Source organism: Falco rusticolus, chromosome 11, assembly GCF_015220075.1.
Source record: "Falco rusticolus isolate bFalRus1 chromosome 11, bFalRus1.pri, whole genome shotgun sequence".
NCBI lineage: Eukaryota > Metazoa > Chordata > Aves > Falconiformes > Falconidae > Falco > Falco rusticolus.
Window position 1 is genome coordinate 19,723,834 of NC_051197.1, and position 20,943 is coordinate 19,744,776.

At 38.0% G+C, this 20,943-nt stretch overlaps 1 protein-coding gene across 5 annotated transcripts in view; it reads left to right on the forward strand.

Annotated features, from left to right (window-relative positions):
* Window positions 1-20,943, forward strand: part of ABCD3 (ATP binding cassette subfamily D member 3) — a 32,930-nt gene that overhangs the window by 2,742 nt on the left and 9,245 nt on the right. For 3 of the 5 annotated variants that reach the window (XM_037403650.1, XM_037403653.1, XM_037403651.1), the window contains exons 2-11: window positions 10,900-10,936; window positions 13,253-13,354; window positions 14,866-14,954; window positions 15,817-15,886; window positions 16,769-16,866; window positions 17,523-17,646; window positions 18,616-18,672; window positions 19,841-19,983; window positions 20,283-20,352; window positions 20,791-20,860. In XM_037403650.1, the coding sequence (XP_037259547.1) occupies window positions 10,900-10,936; window positions 13,253-13,354; window positions 14,866-14,954; window positions 15,817-15,886; window positions 16,769-16,866; window positions 17,523-17,646; window positions 18,616-18,672; window positions 19,841-19,983; window positions 20,283-20,352; window positions 20,791-20,860 (860 nt within the window). Of the gene's footprint in view, window positions 1-4,199; window positions 4,287-5,834; window positions 5,857-10,899; window positions 10,937-13,252; window positions 13,355-14,865; window positions 14,955-15,816; window positions 15,887-16,768; window positions 16,867-17,522; window positions 17,647-18,615; window positions 18,673-19,840; window positions 19,984-20,282; window positions 20,353-20,790; window positions 20,861-20,943 lie in introns of those variants that run through there. The other 2 variants (XM_037403652.1, XM_037403654.1) reach the window with 2 other exon arrangements.

Consider the following 20,943-nt stretch of genomic DNA (forward strand, 5'->3'; position numbering starts at 1 on the left):
AAAGGACTGGTCGTGTATTTGCTGCTTGACATTGACTGAGTAAAGTATCTGAGGAACAGTGGCGATTTAGTTTTGTATGTGTGAATTCTTTTGTTAACCTTGGTATATAATGCCTGAAAATGTTGTGTCTTGTTAGTGTGAGATGAATTTCAGAATCTTGAATTCTGGAAGATGAAATTCTAGTTTCAAGCTTCCTGAGGGCAAGGGTAAATGTTGCAGACCTGAATATAAACTGCAAAACACTGGCCTTAACATTCAAGTGAACCATGGAAGTGTTCTAGTGCAACTGCAAACTTTACCTGCAAAACCTCTTCCTTCCTTACATAGTTTATTTAAGAATACACGCTTAAGTATTTATGCTTACATATACTTTATGTTTAAAATAAGATATGCTACTATATCATGTTTTCTTGGAATAACTGTCTACTGTTTTATTTTGGTGCTTTTTTTAATTTTCTGCTGGAGTTCTGCAATAGTTCAGTATCACTACTGGCTGAAGTTGAAAAGTACATAACACACAAATTAAAAAAAATAATAAAAATCTTACTTAAGCAAATCAGATTTATTTGAATGTGTAACAAAAATGTTATCTTGCACACACTTTTCATATTGTGTGTTAATTTTGATAGGGAATAATCAGTTATAGAAATGATAGCAGGAAGGAAAGAAGAGGCAACTTTCACCTACTTTTCTGCTGTCAGACAGTAGGGGCAAGGTCCAGTACAACTCATATCAAGTAGTAATGTATGAATAATTAAGCTGTATATGTTATGCTAACCTGTCTTAGTAGGTCAAAGATCACTTAATTAATGCTAGCTGGATTAGTCACAGGTGCTCTTCTGTAAGAGCTATTATATTGCTCATCAGTTCTGCACAACTGAGAGGTGGTATCACTTGTAGATTGCAATATATTTTAACCACAACTTTCTAAAATCCTCCAAAATAAGAATGACATAGAATTGTTTACTTTTAGTAACTTCCTAGTGTTCCGTGTTGCTTCCTTGGAATAAAACATGGTAGGAAAAAAAGCACTGTTTTACTACTTCACTTGCTGTTCTCAAAAGGTTTGTTTCCTTGGAAAAGCTTGCTTTCTTCTTGGGAAGGGAGAAGTTGTAAGTAAATGCAATTATGACTTGAGTTGTATTTGGTTTTTTTAGAATCATAGTTGTAGCTTCTCAAACAAGACATTATCCTGGGTATATGATACAGGAAAACCCAATCATTCCATTCTTTTTATTCTCTCCCTAATCCTGCCTCAAACGAGAAGCAGCACAGGATTTGATACGTAAAGGAGATGGATATTGTCTCTTACCCTTCCAGTGAGAATTGTTCCTGAATATCCATGTAGCTTAAAATGAAGTACTTGCACCAGTGGAGAATGAGCTTGGATTACTTTCAGAAAGAAGATCTTTAACTCATACAGCTTTCTGCTAAATGGAAGGGACTGAAAGGAGTAAGAAAAGGTAATTAGGGTAAAGAGTTTGGAACTGCAAAATTAGAATTAGGGAAAGGCAATAAACAGAATGGAGTTAATAGTAAGGAACTTATAATATATGGAAAGGTGACAAAGATTTTAGAATCTGCTCATAGATACACCGGCCTTTCCAGTCATCCAGCTGTGTCCATTAGAATCCAATTTGGTATGAACTGAACTTCTGAAGCAAGTGTTGGCATACTTCCTGTGGACAAAAAAAGTGCCTAAGAGCAGAACAGTGTGTGCTTGGGGCTTTAGGAGTTAGACGTGCGTAAAGCAAGGGGAAAGGCTCATTTGAGTGAGAGATCAACAGAGTTGACAAAGTATATATCAAATAGGTTTTTACACGGTTTGTCTTAGGTGACATGCAACTTGTGCACTTGTCTGTCATTGGGCTTCTCAGCCTTTTTCATCTGACAGAGTGGAAGTACATGCTCAGCTTAATGTCATCGGCTAGACTGCCATGAACCTACAGTTTGGCAGTGATTAATAGAAGTACAATCAGAAGTGGTAGACACATGTTCAAATATTTGGAGGAGCTTTCAAATATAATACAGAAGCTTAAGCATAGCAAGTGGCAGTTGTAACTAGAAGCAAGATTTTTAAATTGTAAAATGCATTTTTATTCCATTTTTGTGTATTTAGGATGTTACTCTCTTTTGTTAGTTTGCCTCATTTATTTAGGTTCTGAAGATGTTTGGGTGAGCCTTGCTAGTGTACTTTGCATGAAGGGACCTGTTCTAGTCAAGTCCCCTGCGACTGATTGACAAGAAGAGTGAAATTATATTGCTGTGGATTAATAGACTGCTTCAATCCATGTAAAAGCTTTAAAGGGAACCTGTGCTGCTTTGTGAAGTTGGCAGGTGTCAAAAAAACCTAAACCTCTGTGCCAGCTACATTAAAATAGGTTTATCCAAAACATGAATGTGACTGTTTAGTCCACTGCTTGCTGTATGTAGAATCATTTAGTTTGGAGAAGACCTTCAAGATCATCAAGTCCAACTGTTACCCAGGACTGTCAAGTCCATTGCTAAACTATGTCCCTAAGCACCACATCTACATGTGTTGTTTTTTTTTTTTTTAAATGCTTCTAGGGACGACGGTTCCACCATGTCCCTGGACAGCCTCTTCCAATGCTTGACCACCCTTTCAGTGAAGAAATTTTTCCTAATATTCAATCTAAACCTCCCCTGGCACAACTTGAGGCAGTTTCCTCTTGTCCTGTCACTTGTTATCTGGGAGAAGAGACCTATCGCCACTGACTAGAACCTCCTTGCAGGCATTTGTAGAGAGCAATGAGGTCCCTTCTGAGCCTCCTCTTCTCCAGGCTAAACAACCCAGGTTCCCTCAGCCGTTCCTCATTGGACTTGAGCTCCAGACCCTTCACCAGCTCTGTTGTCCTTCTCTGGACACACTTCAGCACCTCTACGTCCCTCTTGAAGTGAGGAGCCCAAAACCGAGCACAGTATTTTGAGGTCTGGCCTCACCAGTGCAGAGTACAGGGGACAATCACTTCCCTTGTCCTGCTGGCCACAGTGTTTCAGATACAGGCCCAGGATGCTGTTGGCCTTCTCGGCCACCTGGGCACACTGCTGGCTCATGTTCAGCCGGCTGTCAGCCAGCACCTCCAGGTCTTTTCCCACCAGGCAGCTTTCCAGCCACTCTTCACTTACTGAGGGTGCACTTGATCCCCTTGTCCAGATTGTCGATGAAGATATTAAACAGGAGTGGCCCCAATACCAAGTCCCGGGGAACACCACTTGTGACCAGCTGCCAGCTGGGTTTAATGCTGTTCACTGCTACCTGTTAGGCTTGGCCAGCCAGCCAGCTTTTAACCCAGTGTAGAGTACATCTGTCCAAGCCATGAGCAGCCAGTTTCTCCAGGAGAACGCTGTGGGGGAGAGTGTCAAAAAAACCCCAACAAACAACCAAACCAAAATAAAAAAAACCCAACCATATAGATAGGATTACTAGAAAATGTATCTAAAACCTAATGTTACAGAAAATCCTGCCTGTGGCTCAGAAAACCCTTCTTCAGCTGGAGGGTATGGAGACAGGAGAAACCAGATGACTCAACCCCACTCCTAGCATTCAGACTGCCTTTGTTTTGGGCCGGGGTAGTTAATTAGTGGTTTCTGTCTTATTAAGTTGCATAAAATGATTGTTGTCTAAGCCAAGATCTAGCGCGTGTGTAAGTGTGAAACTTTTTTTTTCACCTTGCAGGGAACTAGCTGGAAGTGTTTTTCCACTGTTACCCATGAGGGAGAGCTACAGCCACAGTTCAGGCTAGAGCACAAGCTTATGGAAAAACTGGTAGCTCTGAGGTTTTTTCTTTACGTATTACTTTGTTATTGAGATGCAGACTTCTACTGAAACTCAGAATTTTCTCTACAACGGTTCTGCTTAGTTGCCACCTTCTCACGTTTGTAGAAACTTCTTGAGTAGCAATTCAGAGCCCCTGCTTGCAGTGACATAACGGTCTGTAACCTTCTCAGTCTCCTACTTGGTTGCCTGAATGCATTCCCCTCACATTATTTTTGGTCATGCTGCAAGTAGCCACTAACCTAGAGCCAAGAAAATTGTGCTCTTGGTTTCTGTGTGTGCTCAGGCTGTGCTGCGTAAGTGGACATGCTTTTGGAGCGTGCCCAGGCTTCTGAGTAAGGTTGCTGCCCTTGACCTGAAATAGCTGTACTGTTGCGCTCTATTCATCTGTGTGGGGTATGCAAGACGAAACTGTGTCTACCAGTGAGCGTGCTGTAAGCAACACTGTATTTTTCTCATTATAGCTGTTACTTCTTTACACTGCAACAAGGTATGCATTTGCATTCCATCTTCAGTCATTTGAATGTATTCTGTCTTTACAATGTCTCAGTAGTACCTTTACTGCAAAACTAACCTGAAAACTGCACAAATAATCGTGAACTATTAGAAAATTGATTATCTTGTCTGTTTTGTTTTTTTAAAGCTATGGAAATTGCCCATGGCTGTTTGAGAATGTAAGATCTGCAAAATGCAAATGCTAATGTTGCTTAGAAGTAACAACTCTTTAAAAAGCTCCACTTAACCCTAAAGCAGATATTCTTCCTTTGCATTGTGTTGGGCAGAAGTTTGTCATCTTACTCCAGAAGGAAGGTAGCATGACCTAGAATTTGTAGCTTTCTTTGCAGTTAAGCATAACACTTTCAAACCTTTATTTCCTCTTGACCTGTCATTAAACTGGAAGTCTTGGTTATCTCTCTCTCCATGTGCAATTCCCTGTTATGCTTAGTTTGGTGTAGATTGTTTCCACTGGACTTTGTTCTGGCATGAGACAGGTATTTCTAGAGACAGTAATTCTTTAACTTTTTCCTGTTTGCCAGTAAATGCCACAGAACTAGTGTTCTTGAGACCTTTCAGTAACTAGACTCAACAGCCTCTTAAAGGTTTTTCCCAGTTTCTCAACTCTTCTTCAGTAGTGTTGCGAATGATCCTTTTTGAGTAACCACCATAGTTGTATGTTTCTTTAGAGAGAGTATCTTCACTGGTATGGAAATAGACTTAAACCCAAAGACTGAGAGCTGTAACCAAGACTTATTTGGAGACTGAAATTGCGTGGTATTATCAAGTTTTCTGCCTCCCCCCTGTGCTACATTGCTGCCCTCAAAGTAGGATCAGCTGCCAAATGCTGGTACAGAGTCCTGAAACTCTTAATTAGTTTCTTTAAAACATTTTGCTGGTTTTGGCTAGTCATGTTTCCTGATGTTGAGGAAAGTTATTCTGTGTTGCCTACTGTCTGTTGGGTAGGTATTTGTCTATTTACTTACATTTAGCAAGCTGCTGTTCAGTTACCATGCATGCATGAATGAAGAGTTTGGTGTAGTTGTGTCATCCCAGTACTGCTGATACCTCGCTTCACTTGTTGCACGAATGTTTGCTGTAAAAGTTCTGTGTGGTTAAATAATGGGTAGCCAGCTCCATATGAGGTGCTGCTTTTCCTGAAACTTCCTCAGGTGATACATTTCCCATTATATCTCTAGCCTTGCTGTGGTTTGGTTTGTTGGTGGTTTTGGTTTTGTGGTTTGGTTTTTTTTAAGTAAAATCATAAAATAATTTCGGATAGACGGTACCTCAAGAGGTCACTTAATCCAGGTGTCTGCTCAAAGCAGGATCCACATTGAATTCAGACCAGGCTGTTGAGGGCTTTGTGCAGTCATGTCTTGAAAACATCCAATGACAGATTCCAGTTTTGAACAACATATTGCAATGCTCTGTTATTGTAACAATGATTTTTAAATTTTTTTTTCCTTATATACAGTTAGAACCTCCCCAGTTCAGTTCGTGCCTGTTGTCAGTCTTCGCTGTGTGCCTGTGTGAAGTCTGGCTCTGTCTCAGTGGCCTCTTAGGTAATGGAAAGTTGCTATTGGGGTCTCCCAATGCTGCTTTTTCTCCAGGATGATCAAGCCCTCTTCCCTCAGCTTCTTCTGACAGTTGTGATGGCCCTCTGCAGTAGGCCATCTGCTGAACCTGCTCAAGTTTACCGATGTATTTTTTTGTACCGGGGGTCCAAAACTGGTCATAGTACTCGGTGTCATAAATGGCAACCTTGATAAGGAGTGTGTAAGACATTGCTGTAGTTAAGTGTACGTGAAAAGCCATTTTTATTGTAGTCACTAAGGTGTTAGTTTGATTTGAGTCTGGCTTTAAACACCCTGAGTGTAGAGAATAATTTTGAAAGAATGTATTGGTTTGTGTAGCCTGAAGGTAGCAGTCGGAGGAAACACCATGAAAATTCATGTAGATTAAACTTATGCTGACCTTTGTATTTTGTTACCATAGATAGTCACGTGAAACAGATAAAAGTTGGGGGGGGGGGGGGTTTAATTATTATTTTAATAGGACTGAGTCTTTATAGAAGCTCCTTCTCTCCCCACCCATAGTATAGACAAAGATATTTTAGAATTACTTAGTCTAGGTATTCTGAATGTTTATTCCATGGATGGATCATCTGAATCAGAAGTACTTTGTATCTCATTCTGTGTGATTTGTTCTCAGCTTTGTGATCTGCATTGCTGCAGAGGGGTTGCTGCATCAACCAGGATGATCTACAGATGAAGTTCTACCTTTGCTCGGTCAAACTGAGTAGAGATTGATTCATTGATTGCTTGAAAACTTAAGCCTGAGACAGTGGAAGTTTGGGGAAAGACTTGATTAGTGTAGCAGAAGTACTTGCTGAATACAGGCAAAGAGAGATGTATATAATTAAGATTTTTTTAATGCTTCCTGAGAAAATAGTGAAGAAACACTTCTTAGGTGTGGTTTTATGTTGGAATATTCTGTGTTCCTATCCTTATCCAAAGCTATGCAAATAAATAGATTTGGCTCAGTCTTAGAAATATTTTAGTACCATCATTTTTCTTATATTGTTTTTTCCCTATATGTTGTCTGGGTAACCCTTCTCAAAAACTTCACCATCACTACCCCTTCTTGTCTGTAAGGGCATGAAGGAAGCTCAAAAGTCAGTCTGCCCATCATCTGCTTGTTACTTAATGAAATCTGTTATTTCATTACTGTATTGGCAGGTCTTTTTTCATAACTCCCTGGCAGTAAACTTAGTTTCAGTCAAGCGTTTTACGTGTAGAAAAACTGAAAAGCAAGCAGACACTGGAGATGGGTTATAGTAAGTTAAGTAATTCTGCTACACAACTCTCTATTGTATTGGTACAATAAGAGCTTGGAGGAAAGCTAGCTTTTGTATTTCTACAGGGTTTATTATTTCAGAGAAATAAATTGGAGCAGTTCAATATAAAAGCTTTCATGTAGTTTTGAGTAAATGTTACTGTATTTGTGCTTGACTTAGGCTTGCAAAGTGTTCTCTGCATACGTAAACTTTCATGCTTCAGTTTAAAATCACATTATTATTTTTAACCTGCATTTGGGCATTCATAAGTTCAAAAATGTTATAATTCAGTTTCCTGGATGAGATTGTGAATGCCATACTTTGGGTTTTTTTTTTTTCCATAAAGTCACCTTTGAACATTTGTTCTTGTAGTCTTGCATTGTCACCATACCTTTCTTTTGGTCACCTAAAGCAAAGTCCTGTATTTTCTTAGTATCTGTAATGTAACAATCGAATCCTTTCTGATAAAGTCTTAAGTGTCAGGGGAACTGATGGCTGGAAGTAAAAAGGCAGTCCAAAGCCAGGGCAAGGCAGGAGAAAAATCACAGGACTTTCTGATATAGAAGGAAACGGGGAGAAATGAGTGGTGAAAGGTCACTCACAGTTCTGACTTCAAGGTAGAGAGGAACAGAATTATGTTCCCTAGGGGACACATTTCACATCAGTGGTGAATTCAGTGCTACTGTCATTCAGACTGTTTGGAAGTTTTTTTATACTTCAGGATCTTTCATTGTCCCAGCCAGGTCAGATTCAGTGCCAATACATATACTCAGGGAAGGGTTTCATTGTAACTACACTAAAGATCAAAAGTAGAGCTCTTCTGCAATTTTATGGTAGCTGTCTGAATTGTAGTAATATTGATTGAATAAGCATGTAATTAATTGTACTAACCTGAGCTGTATCATAGCCGTTACCCTACCACATCGCCAAGTCAAGCATCAGTAGAACGAGCTTCAAGGCACTCCTACGAGAATAAAACGCGCAGTTTAACTCAAACCAGAGCGTGCTATGTGTGGATAGGGTAGTCGCTGAAGTTAACACTGCAGCAGGAGGCAGCCTTATGTTTCTGTTCCAGGCAGTCCTTATGCTGTGCTGCTCAACACCGGCCTCTACACCAGAGGAGTTACTTGAAATCGAGAATTTGGACAGCGTCCACTCACCGTCCTTCACCAATAAGGCTTGTGATGCGCAGCATTAAGTAAATGACAGGTCTGGAATAACAGTGAGCTTGAATCTATTCCAAATGTTAGAGCTCTCTGCTGTAACCAGATAGTCTTGTTGTATTCCTGCTGACTAATTGAGGGTGTTACTTAGTCTTTAAATTCAATGAGATTGCAACCACAATCTCACAGAATAGTTTAATGGAGTCTGGAGCAGTGCCAGTATGTATTGAACTGAAAAAATGAGACTCTTGAGAAGGAAAAGTCCTGCAGTAATCAGCCTGTGGAAGTTTTATTCCAGGCAGAACTGTGGCACAGACTTTTGTTGCAAGTAAAATGGTTTACTTGTTAAAACAACAATGGATTATATTTTTTTTAATAGCAAGAGCAATGTTTTAGGAGCTATGTGCCCACATGTATTTTTCTGCTTCTAGATAGTCCATGCTTCGTATATATGATTGTTTCCTTTCTTACTGAAGTATTAATCTTGTTTTGAGCTTGCATGAATTTTTTTAGAGCAAGTGAAGAAAATGCTGTTAAAGCTCTTTTTTCATTAGGTTTTGATTTTACAAATACTTAATTTTTATCTTAAACTTTTAAAGTACAAATTCTGATTAAAAGTGAGTTCACAGTTAAATATAAGATCACTATTTCTAAACAATCCATTCTCCGTAATGGATAATCAGTTTCGACTCAGTTCAGTAGTTTCAACTGCTGAATTTCTCTCAACTGTTCCGTAGGAGAAAATGTATCAATAAATACATCAGAGGTATTCAACTGCCAGAATAATTCTAGGCCTCATCATTTTAATATATTACGATTTTAATGCATTCACTTCTGATCCTTTTAAAGCTGAAATAGTTGTGCATTATGAGTGTTGTGACTGCAAACATTGGCAGGCCTTGAAGCAGCAAAGCTGGGAACTATTAAAACATATCTGGAAGAGCAGCATGCTTTCATTTTACACTACAGCAAGTCATGAATCATCTAGGGAAATACCCACATAGTTTGATAATTTATTCACATTTAGGAATACTACTTTCTCCTAGTCCCAAACCAGATGGGACTGATCCATACTCAAGGACACTTTAAAAAAAATAGATCCGACTTGCTCCTACATCACCAGGATGTAGTCTCTAACTGGATTTTTTTCTTGGACTTTGCACACTGTTGCTGTTTCCACAGACATACTTCCATCATGGCCTAATCAAGTGTTGTACTTCTTCTGAACTTTTATTGAGATATTTCTCCCCTAATCTGCCCTCTGCTGCCCTTCGTGTTCTTTGTTCTGTCTTTTGCACAAGTAGTTTACAAGATTTTTATCTTGTCCTCTCAGGCTTCCGTCTCACCATTACCTTTAATTAAGATCTTGTTAAACTGGCATCTCTCCCTTCTCACTTTCACAGTCTTTCCTTCCCTCCTTTTCTCATATTCTTCTGCTACTCTGCCTCTTCCTTCCATAGTAAAGTTATTTCTCTTCATTGGTCAGTGACATTCATAGATCTTTCTAATAATCAGCAATTAAAAGAGACATGGTTTTATCCTAGATATTGTGCTTTAAAGCTCTGCAAAGAGAAGTGCGAAATGATACTGTTGATAAAGTTGCAGGATAACTGGTTGCATGGCAGTCTGCAGTTGTTTTGATGTAGGCAGAAGGAGCAGTTTCTGCTTCCCTGTAACTTCGTAGGCGCTGTCTTGAAAGTATATGAATATATTAGTTTTAAGGCAGTCTGTTCTCAGTGGGTTAGTGTGATGGCTGAGAAGTGGTAGGTTCCAATTTCATGTGATTATCTGTCACTTTTAAATGACATAAATGCATAAGCTCTTCCAATAGCTTCATGTGCTTATTTATTTGATGCTTGAATGGTCAGAAAATCAGACAGACTGTAACTGTCTTACATCAGCTTGCCTTTCTTAAAAGGAGAGGAAAAAGAATAACATTGTATTTCTGAATGTTTATTTAGCACTAGTTGATAAATACTTTTCCTCTAGCTGCTCAGTAAAATGTAGAAGGAAAATGAACAGGATAAAAACTAGCTCCACTTGCAATACATACTTTTGCAGGAACTTGGTTTCACAAGATCTGATTTTTTTATTTCTGCCCTGCAGTGCATGTTTATGAACAGATCATCTTGATCTATAGTAAAATGTGTTATTTGGAAGTCAAATACAATGCAAAACAAATCTGTTTGGCTTATGTAGATAGTGCAGAACATGAAAGTTGGGTTGCTTGGATTGCTGAATCTACATTCATGTAGTTTTCATTTATGGTCTGTGGAACCATGTAGCCATGCTTGCAAAGTGTATGTGAGAAACACAGAAACACCTGGAGTTCATGATGAGAAAGCCAAGGTAAAGTAAAACTCGGAAATGCAATGAGGAGACTTAGTTTCCCTGCATGAAACTGGATCTGGAAGGAGTAAGGTTTCATTGAAATTGTATAAAAACAGGACGTAAGTTTGACATAAACGGTAGCCCTGCTGTGGAGATACCGTGTTGCTTTGAAAGAAATAGATAATCCTAAGCTTTCCATTTTGTCTCTTCTGTGTAGAGATGAACACAAAGAAAAGTGTGTTAATAACAAGCAAAATACTTTTTTTCCTCTACAGTAAAAGAAGTGGAAAACAAGCACTGCAGAACAATGAGGTAATTATTTCTTAATGTAATGTATTTTATATAATTTTAAAGTTTAAAAAAAAGTATTATTCAAGTCCCATAATTGTAGTTTTATTTTGGGCAGGATGGTGGCTATGGTGCAAATGTGGTTTGACACATACTTTCAGACTTGCATTGGTGAAACAAATGAAAGTGTTTAATCACATGTGACTGAAGTTTGACTACATAATGATATGTACTTGATGTGTACCATGTGCTTCTGCATCTGCGCCTTATGAATGTGTAAGGACTAGTGTTGTATGTTTGCCTCTATGCTTAGCAACAAACAGCTGCCTGTAGATTTGGTATAACTTGTATTTGCTTTTTATTTAAAAGAAAAAAGTATGGAACAAGATGCAGAGTCTGACAATTTCTGAAAAGTACTTTAAACTTCTGGTAGAAGGTTTGGTCTTTTCTGTCAATTCATTTGTTTGAAAACAAGATATTATATCCCTTTAAATAAAGCGGGTTTTGTTTCATGTTCAAATAAAATATGATAGTTAGCCCAAAGGGCAGAGCTCATTATTAGAAATATCAGGTAATATGATTATATGAATAGGTAACTACTCCATGTACTTCCATCTTTACTGAAAACTTAAGAAAAGGCTTGTGCTAGGTAAATACAAAGGTGTATGCAAGCATTGTGTTAGTACAGTCAAGGTCTGGCTAGAAGCTATCTGCCATAACCACTTGTATTTTGCATAGCTATACCTATTTGTAAAAATTGTAACTAGCTTTCTCTTATCCGATCCCTCTTGGATTTAGTTATACTGAATGAGGGATTAAGTCTAAGGGAAAAAACTTCTGGGAAAGAAGATATTGGAATTAATGCGAGTGCAACACAGAAGTAGAAGTGAGGAAGAGATGTATAGAGAGGAAGAGTAGGTTCAGCTTGAGACACCAAATATGTTTAGTCGTATACTTCTAGAAACTTCACACGTCAGACATGATGTTTGACATTTCTATTGCTGAAAATAGAGTCATGCTGCTTTAGGCCTGGACAGTAGACTTTAGTTGTTGGAATTACTTGGATTTTTGTGTAAATGATTTTAAGTATTTTTATCATTTACCGTACAGCATCCTGTCTGGCTAGAATTTTTATCCGTGATTTGCATCTATGTATTTTTTTGAAAAGGCCAGGACTACAGTTGACTTCATCCCACGAAAAACAGGAGTATGCTGATTCACAGTATTCAGAGTAAATTTTGTGTTTGCTGGGGCTCAGAGCTTGCACTTGGTGCCCATCACGTTGCATATGTAAATTGTAAGTGGAGAGACTAAGTTGGGCTCTTTGTGCAAGTTTCAGTGGTTTAATCATCTGTGGAAATAAAGAGTGCTTGATAGGGTTGTCTGACTTGGTTAATGGTGAATCACAGGGTACTTTCTTTGTCTTCCCGTCTTGTCTCCCTAGGGTTTTTTCCAGGTTTCCTGTCTTGAATATGTTGTAGTATTGCCATAGGCATTGGTAACATGGGCTTCACATGAGTCTTGGCTAGCAGGGATAGCAGGATTAGGTTGATTAGACAGGACTTGTGGACTTTTTTGTATGCACTTTCAGTCGTTTTTTTAGGACTGAATCCTTGTGTCACAACTGTGAAGGGAAAGAAAGAAAACGAAGAAAAGAAAGAAAAGATACTGGTCTGTTAGCTTGTTAAAAAGTGTTCAGGTTAGTCAGGGAAGAAGATAGGGTTGTACAGAGTAAAATGCAACTGACTCAAAAGGTGTTTGGGTATAGGAGGGGTTTTAAGCCTCATAGATTTAGCTCACTAGTGTGTTGTGCTGACTTTTTATAAGTAAAGAAATAACAAATTCTGGTTTCACTTGAAGTAAGTTTGGTGCTATACAGTCAAGGAGTTAAAACCATTGGTGGTCTAGACAAATGATGGAAGGCATTTCAAAAAATACAGGCTGATGGTGTCTCTTGGAGACAAGCAATGTTAAGAGGTGGGATTGCATTATAATTTGTAATTGGATGTTTTATTGCAGTGGTCTGCATGGTTTACGTATTGCTTTTAACATGGATTTGAAATAAATGCTATTTTGTACCATGGCTATTTCCTGTTTCGGTTTGCTTTGATAGCTTAATTTGTTTGCTTAGGATTTCTGTTAGCTGTGAAGGCATAGGCTCTGGATTCTTAACACTTCATTTAACTTGTGTGTGCAAGTCTTAAACTGGGGGAAGATTGCAAATGCTGCAGAAGGAAGGTAGCTGTAAATAACTCAGACAGGGAAAATACCACATCAACATTTAAATAATACGTTACCAAAAAAATCTCACTTTCCTTGTTTTGCTTGTCCTCCATGCAGCAGAAAGAGGGAAAGAAGGAGCGAGCAATGGTGGACAGAGTGTTTATTGCAAGAATATGTCGAATCCTGAAAATAATGGTCCCTAGAACGCTTTGTAAAGAGGTAAGCATTGCCTGCAGTAACAAATGAGCATTTTTTTGAGTCAAGTTTTCTTTTGTAATTGTATTAGAATTTAAACAAAAGCATATACTTTACTTGAATAGGACTAAAAATCTACATGTATGTTCAGCTGTTAGATAACTAACAAGTTGTGTTCTGGTTTCAGTTACAAGATAAGCCATTTACTGTCAGCTAATAACTATTGTCTGTAGCATATCTTTTAAAAGGGCATCTGGGTTTTGCATGATTCTATGTAAGATAGTATACTTCTCTGTGCAAATATTTCTCATCTTTAAATAGCATGCTGTTCATCCATAATTTTGCTTTTTTAACTTATATCTAGGCCAACCCTTACTGGAAAGTGAATTTGTCAAAAAGTCTGTTAACATCATTTCAGGAGAGCTATGCAGACTGGAATTTAGCAAGATAAAATTGTTTGTCTCAGAAACTTTCTCATACTTTCCAGGACATTTAAGTTTTTTTGAAAGAGCATTAGTTGAGCTCAGAACTTAAGTGATGAACTGTAATACAAGAGCAATGAATTCCAACGTACAGAATGTAGAGCAAGCATGGCAGCCAGCTAGTCTGGGTGAAGAGGGACATTTGATGGCTTATTCACAAAAAGGAAGTACACAGAATGTGGAAGGATGGATGGGAATGCCTCCGAGAGTGCTAGCAGAGCTGCCCTCCAACTTCAAAAGGTTGTGGCCATCAGAAGAGATTACTGATAATCCCCCCAAAACCCAAACATCACTCCCATGTTTCAAAAACAAGTATGCTGGAAGCTACAGGCTGGTCAGCCTCACCATGTTTTTAGTAAGGCTGTGAGCAAATCCTTCTGGAAGCTAACTGGCCACACAAAGGACAAAAAGGTGATTGCAAGCAGCCAGCCTGGATTTACAAGTGGCCGATCATGCTTTATGAACCTGATTGCTTTCAGGGATGAGATGACTGGCTGTGTGAATAAGAGAAATGAGGGTGTTGAATATTTACATTTTTATTGAGGCTTTGAGTGTTAAGGTCTCCCCTAGTACACAGATAGCCACACTGAATGGGCTGGATGAGTGGACATTGAGGTGGATGGAAAACTGGCTGGATTATTGGTCTAAAAGGTTTTTGATCAATGGTACAAGGTCTAACTAGTTACTAGTGGCCCTTTTTTCATTGGAAATTGGAGTAGATGGCCTTCAGAGGTCCCTTGCAATCTATATGACTCTATGCTTATGCCAGAAAGGTGTCTCAGAATAGCAGTAACTTCTTTATCCCTGTAATCCTCCATCTTATAGGATGTGTGCAGTATATGTATCAACCAAATACAGCTTTTTAAAAGACAAAACTTTCTCCATAAAAATTTAATTCATATTTAAAATATTGTATGCTGTGTGCTTCCTGCAATACGTTAGCTGGGGGCAGCAGGGTAATGCTGTTCTGCTAGATATGGTTGGACTACTTACAAGAAAAAAGTGGTAAATTTTATCCATTGTTTAACTGTTACATTTCTATTTTTGTACTAGACAGGTTATTTGCTGCTTATTGCTGTGATGCTGGTAGTCCGCACGTATTGTGATATTTGGATGATTCAAAATGGAACAGTCATTGAAAGGTATCTATAAACTTGTTATTTTAAAGCATTCTTTCAGTGTATAAGAGGGAAAATACACATATTCAGACATTTTGTAGCTAGCTTATTTATGTAGAACAGTTGGAAAACTGGTATAGTTGAAATTGGGGGGGTCCTTATATTTTTTAAAGAAAAAAATAATTTCTAATCAACTGCTTTTCTGCTGTTGTACACATTTGTATGTGTTAAATTATTTTCAGTTCTTTTGGTCACATTTTGTACACTGAAGACTCTAAATCTTATGTTGATTTGAACATCCAAGATAGCACTTCAGAATAGCAGCATAGTGGTTCTGTGTCATAGACCCAGACATATTGCTTGGATAGTGTTACTTCTTCCTACTGAGCTGTTTGGTCTTTTGATTGATAAACAGTGTGTTCAGTCTTGCTGTTTTATAAAGTGTTTTCTGGACCGCTCATTATTCTTGTTGCTGTCCTTGCTAATCGAAGCAAGTCAGAATTTGTCTTGTCAGAATTCAAAATGATACTGTGTTTCAGGAGAGCCTTTCAGTGCTTTGTAGAATGGAAGGACTGCTTTGTTTCTCTCATGTCAGAATCTATGAAAGCAAAGAAGGAAAGGAACTGGTAGTCTGTGACCAGAATTTCTGAGCCTTATATGCAGACGGTTACTGCAGGAGCAGAAGGGAGATAATTGCTTGGTCTGTCACTTACCACTTAACTTACAGAAGTCTGTTATACTTGATCCCACAGCTGATACTACAGACTGCCACGATGACTTTTTTTCTTTTTTTCTGTGGTCCACTGAGAATGTAGCCACCGAAGAACGCTGGTTTATGCTTGCTTATTTCTCTCGTAACTAACTCTTAGCTGATGGTCATTTACAGTGCTATCATCGGCCGCAGCAGAAAAGATTTCAAGAAATACTTGTTCAACTTCATTGCTGCAATGCCTGCTGTAAGTGCTTTTCTTGTGCTGGCTTTCAGTAGAATGTACTTTAAGTGTAAATCAAGAATTTGGGGAAAAGATCTCAAATGAGTGTCTTAAAACCCATGGAAATTAGTTGTTTTACATGCAGGTCTGTATTAAGATGCATTTAATTCTTTGGCTCCAGTGTGTGGGAGACGTATCAGCATGTTTCCTTATTGATTGCAACCGTTTTTCTGATGGATATATTTAGGTTTTCAGGTTGGTTTTCTTGATGGCAATTTTGTCTGATAGCTTAATGTGCCATCTGTAGTACTTCGTAGTAACATCTTATGGATTGGATGATGTTTCAACATTGTAGGTTTGGGATTCTTCTGACAGCACTGAAGGTGAAGATATCTTTTTAGTCTTTAACTTTTATGTTTATTACAGCTGCTTCCGAGACTTGTTACATTGGGGTATTTTTTCTACCCTTTAACTTTTCTTCAGCTTGTCAATCTCTCTGACCTGCACCAAACAGAAATAATTGTTACTACTAATAGATAATGTAATTGGTTTACAATAGATTTAAAACTGCATTGATAAATTTAAGGTAGTTGTTGTCAAATGCTGGTTCTTTTCTAGAGCTTCTCAGAAGAGCTACAGATACACCATATGAACATAGTTTTATATTAAATCTTTTGATGTGGTGAGATCCACTGGGAACAGGAGTTTTAAAAAACACAGACAGAAACCTAATCAGTGGCCCTGTAGATGCTGTATGGTTGGTCTTAGGTGTGGTAATAGTATTACTGACTTCAAGGGGAGAATTCACCTGTTCTGAAGTGTTTGCACAATTTATGCTGCAAACTGATCTAAGTATATTAAGTACATCTTGTTAGCAGAGTATTGAAATACTGTCTCTTATTTTAGATCTCTTTAGTGAATAACTTCCTGAAGTATGGTCTAAATGAATTGAAACTTTGCTTCCGAGTAAGACTTACCAGATACCTCTATGAGGAATATCTTAAGTAAGTAACACCTTGTTAATGTCTAAAGTTTTAAAAACTCAATTGATTAAAGTAAAACCAAATCATTATAAGTACATAGCAAGAAAGTAGCAAGGTGCTTAACGGGTTAGGTGTACTGTTAGAAAAGGTTGCAGTTAACTTGCAGTTAAGGATGGGTGGCTTATCCAGGTTGTATGTGGCACAGATACAAAGGCTCCAAAGTTGTCTCAGTTGGGGGAAAAAAAGGTTAACGCGCTGTAGTGCTTCCGTTACTGGGTCAGCTTCCAAAGTACTTCAGTTGCTTTATGTAGTGCTAATAATCCTACAGACTGAATTGGATGCATGAACTTTCAGTACTGCTTAGGTCTATCTGCACTGGATTTTGGTTGTCACATGTGCTGTTACAGAATTTATGAGGGTTTTTTAACTCTGAAGTGCAGCAGCAGTGCATAGAGCAGCATGGGCCTGAGCTTCAGCTAAGGCATCCTGGAGCCTACGCAGTTCTGCAGGATTTAATGTGGACCTAGTCATGCAGAAGCACAAGTTGTGTTGACTCCATACAGTCATTTAATGTTTGCACTATGTTCGATCGCAGTTGTATGAAGCAGTGGGGTTACAATTATTTGAGACTCCAGGAATGAATTTTTTGCTGCCACTCAGCTATTGTTTTGTTTCAGAGCTTTTACGTACTACAAAATGGGAAATCTGGACAACAGAATAGCTAATCCAGATCAACTCCTTACCCAGGATGTGGAAAAATTCTGTAATAGTGTAGTAGACCTGTACTCAAACCTTAGCAAGGTAAGGCTTTTCAGAGAGAACTCTGAGTAATAGCTGTGGATGTTTAGGATGTGATGTCAGAGCTCAAAACCATTTATTGCATTTATGTGTATTGCTTGGAGTACATGGTTTAAAAATACTGTTTATGATACTATATTGTTTCACATGCTCTGGTTTTCATGACTCCTGCTAAAGCACTGTTGTGGGTTGCTATAATTTGTATTAAATTTTCTTTGAAAGAACTGATTGCATTCTTTTGCAGTTGAACAGTGAGTATGCTTTCTCAGCTAGTGAGGTTTCAGAAGAACAATGTCTAGCTTTTAGTTACATACAACTATTATTTTGGGTCGGGAGGTGTGGTTGAGTAAGCATTCCCCTCTTCCTGGTCTAAATTTTAGGGGGTTTAGGTGATGAAGTAAATACTATTGAAATTTTTAGAACATATTTTCTTTGACGCTATGTTTTTCATACAAGAAGTATAAAGCAAAATACGAGTTGTGTTCAAAATTTTCTGACTACAAAACCTGTAGTTCAGCCGCTCTAGCTTTGAGCGAGAGAGTGTGTGGAACAGGATGCTTGCAAATTGGAATATTGCTTCTGCCAGGTGTGGCACTGTCCTTCTGCTCAGTATTTCTCACAATTACTTCAGTTAAGTGGGGTCTAGTCCAGCTTTGCTTCATGAGCAGAGAGTTATTACAGACCTAATATAGTGAAGTAGGTTTTTTATACATCATGCACTTTGTTTGAAGATCATTATGCTTTTCGTGATCAATTCTGGAGTGAATGTTTTCAGGAAAATGTCATGTGGCTGAGATTCCTTTTGGTTTAGCATTTAGTTTGTATAATAGGTTAAAGAGTATCATTACTGCAGAGCTCTAACTGTTATTGGGATGTTTGGTGGTTTCTGAACCATTTTGTATTTGTTTTATGTTGGTGTTCTAACACTTTTTTCTTTTTTTTTTCTTTTTTTTTTTTTTTCTTCTCTTCCAGCCCTTCTTGGATATAGTCTTGTATATCTTCAAGCTAACAAGTGCAATAGGAGCTCAGGTAAATTGAGTAGGGTTTTTTAGCATTATAAGCAAATCTTCCTTTCTTCAGTTACAGCCTTGTACCTCTTTGGATTCTGAGGAAAATTCTAGGTGTTAATTATAGATTCAGTCATTATTTGAAATTATATTTTACCTTTAATGTTTTGTATGCTTTAGTGCTCTTTATCTTGAGGCAAGCAAAATAAAACCCAGAATTTGCAGGCATTTGATCAATGATTGGAAGTTCTTTTGTTTCTTCCAGCAGTTACTGGGGAATCCCATTTAGTACAGTACCCTTCTGGCTGCATGTATCTTGTGTGACTTCCATTTAAGGGAGAAAATTAAGTTTTCTGTTCCTTTGCAGCCTCTGTAAAGGGGAGCCATTCCTTGCATTGAGCTGTATGATAATTATATTCCCCCCCCCCCCCCCCCCCCCCCCCAGTAAGCTGAATTATTTCAGAAATATTTTTTCAGTGTAGTAAAATGATGCATTATCAAAAATATTCAGGGTTTGACAGGAAGTAGCTCTGGGATTTTGTCAAAACAGACTGCAGTAATGCTTAGCTGGAACTAGGTAACTTTTCCAGTCTCAGATGTCTTTGCATTGCTGTCTGTAATACTTAGCTATTACAGGCAGTTTATGCCACATTCACTTTATGCCTATGGTTTTATACCATGCCAAACTTCAGTAATATTTAAGCATGCTGTTTGGGAACCCTGGTCTGTTGAAGCTTAGGATCTAGAAGAATAAGAGATTCCTACCGGGACTGCTTGAGAGAAGCAGGAAATGTGTTAGAGATGTATGGATCAAAGAAGAGAACAGGATTGAAATATTGACTGCTATGGCAATGTAGCAAATAGAGAGACAAAAAAGTAGGTAGAAAAGGAGAGTAAATGAGAAGGACTTACTAATGAAATATGCAAGGACAGTAGGACGCAGAGATTGGACTGGGTGATGATATAAAAATTGGGTAGAAGGGTATCTGGGGACAGAGAATTAGTAAAATTAGTAAAACAGTATCTACAGTGCCAAAGAAAGGAACGTGATGGGAATTACCAGTTCAATTACTCTTGCAACATGGGAGGTGAGAATCAAGGGATTCATGCTTTCTGGGCATTTTGGATGCAGGTGTTGCAATTTGAGACCATCTAGATGGTAAGCTTTTCTTCTTTTTTAATATTCACAGGGTCCAGCTAGCATGATGGCATACTTGATTATTTCAGGGTTTTTCCTTACACGTTTAAGGAGACCAATTGGCAAGATGACTATTATAGAACAAAAATATGAAGGGGAATACAGATACGTCAACTCACGGCTTATTACAAACAGGTATGGATTTACTACATGACAAGATAAAGTGACAAAGTAATCCTGTGGTATAAATTAAAGCTGGATGGTAAAACATATTTGGGAAGTCTGATGTTGTCAGTTCTGAGTGAATTGTTGACATCTTTATGCAGATCATTATTTAATAAATTCATAGTTGCATTATTTTCCTAATGCAAAAGACAAACTGTAGCTGGGGTATAATAAGCTTATGTTCCACTGTTGTGAAACAGAAGCCTGTCTGTAACAAAATGAAGTTGCATTCTTTGTGGGTTTGTTGTTTTTTGTGTTTGTTTTTTTAGTGAAGAAATTGCTTTTTATAATGGAAACTTGAGAGAAAAACAGACTATTCACAAAACCTTCCGTAAACTGGTAAGACTTCTTTTATGTCTTAAAACATTTGAAGCGAAACTTCTAATTTTATCATGGTGATTCTTAACATATATTAACATGAATTGAATTATAGTGGCTTGGTGTTTATGCTGCTACAGTCATTAGATTTATAAATAAAATAGTAGGCTATAAGCAGAACACAAATTTCTCATAGAATAGTCTTTCTTTTGCTGCATAGCTCCTTTTCACCCACAACTACTATTCTCTCACTGCTTAGTTTCACGTGTAGGTTGTTTTGAGGGCAAGTCTTTACCAGCAGGGACACTTGTGCAGTGTTTGTCAAAGTTAAGGTATGTTGAGGTATCTGTAACTTATGGAAAAATAACTGTGTTTGGAATCAAATGTCTGTAAAACAATAAAAGATGGTAAAACAGCTACTGATACACTTTCTCTTTTTTTTCTTCTGTAACTTACCAGGTGGAACACTTGCATAATTTTATCCTGTTCCGGTTCTCTATGGGTTTCATTGATACTATCATTGCCAAATGTAAGTGTTTGTCCAGTGCTCATGGGTTGCTATAAATAACAAAGTGCTTAACTTTTTACATGAGAATTCGCTTTTTTTTTTTT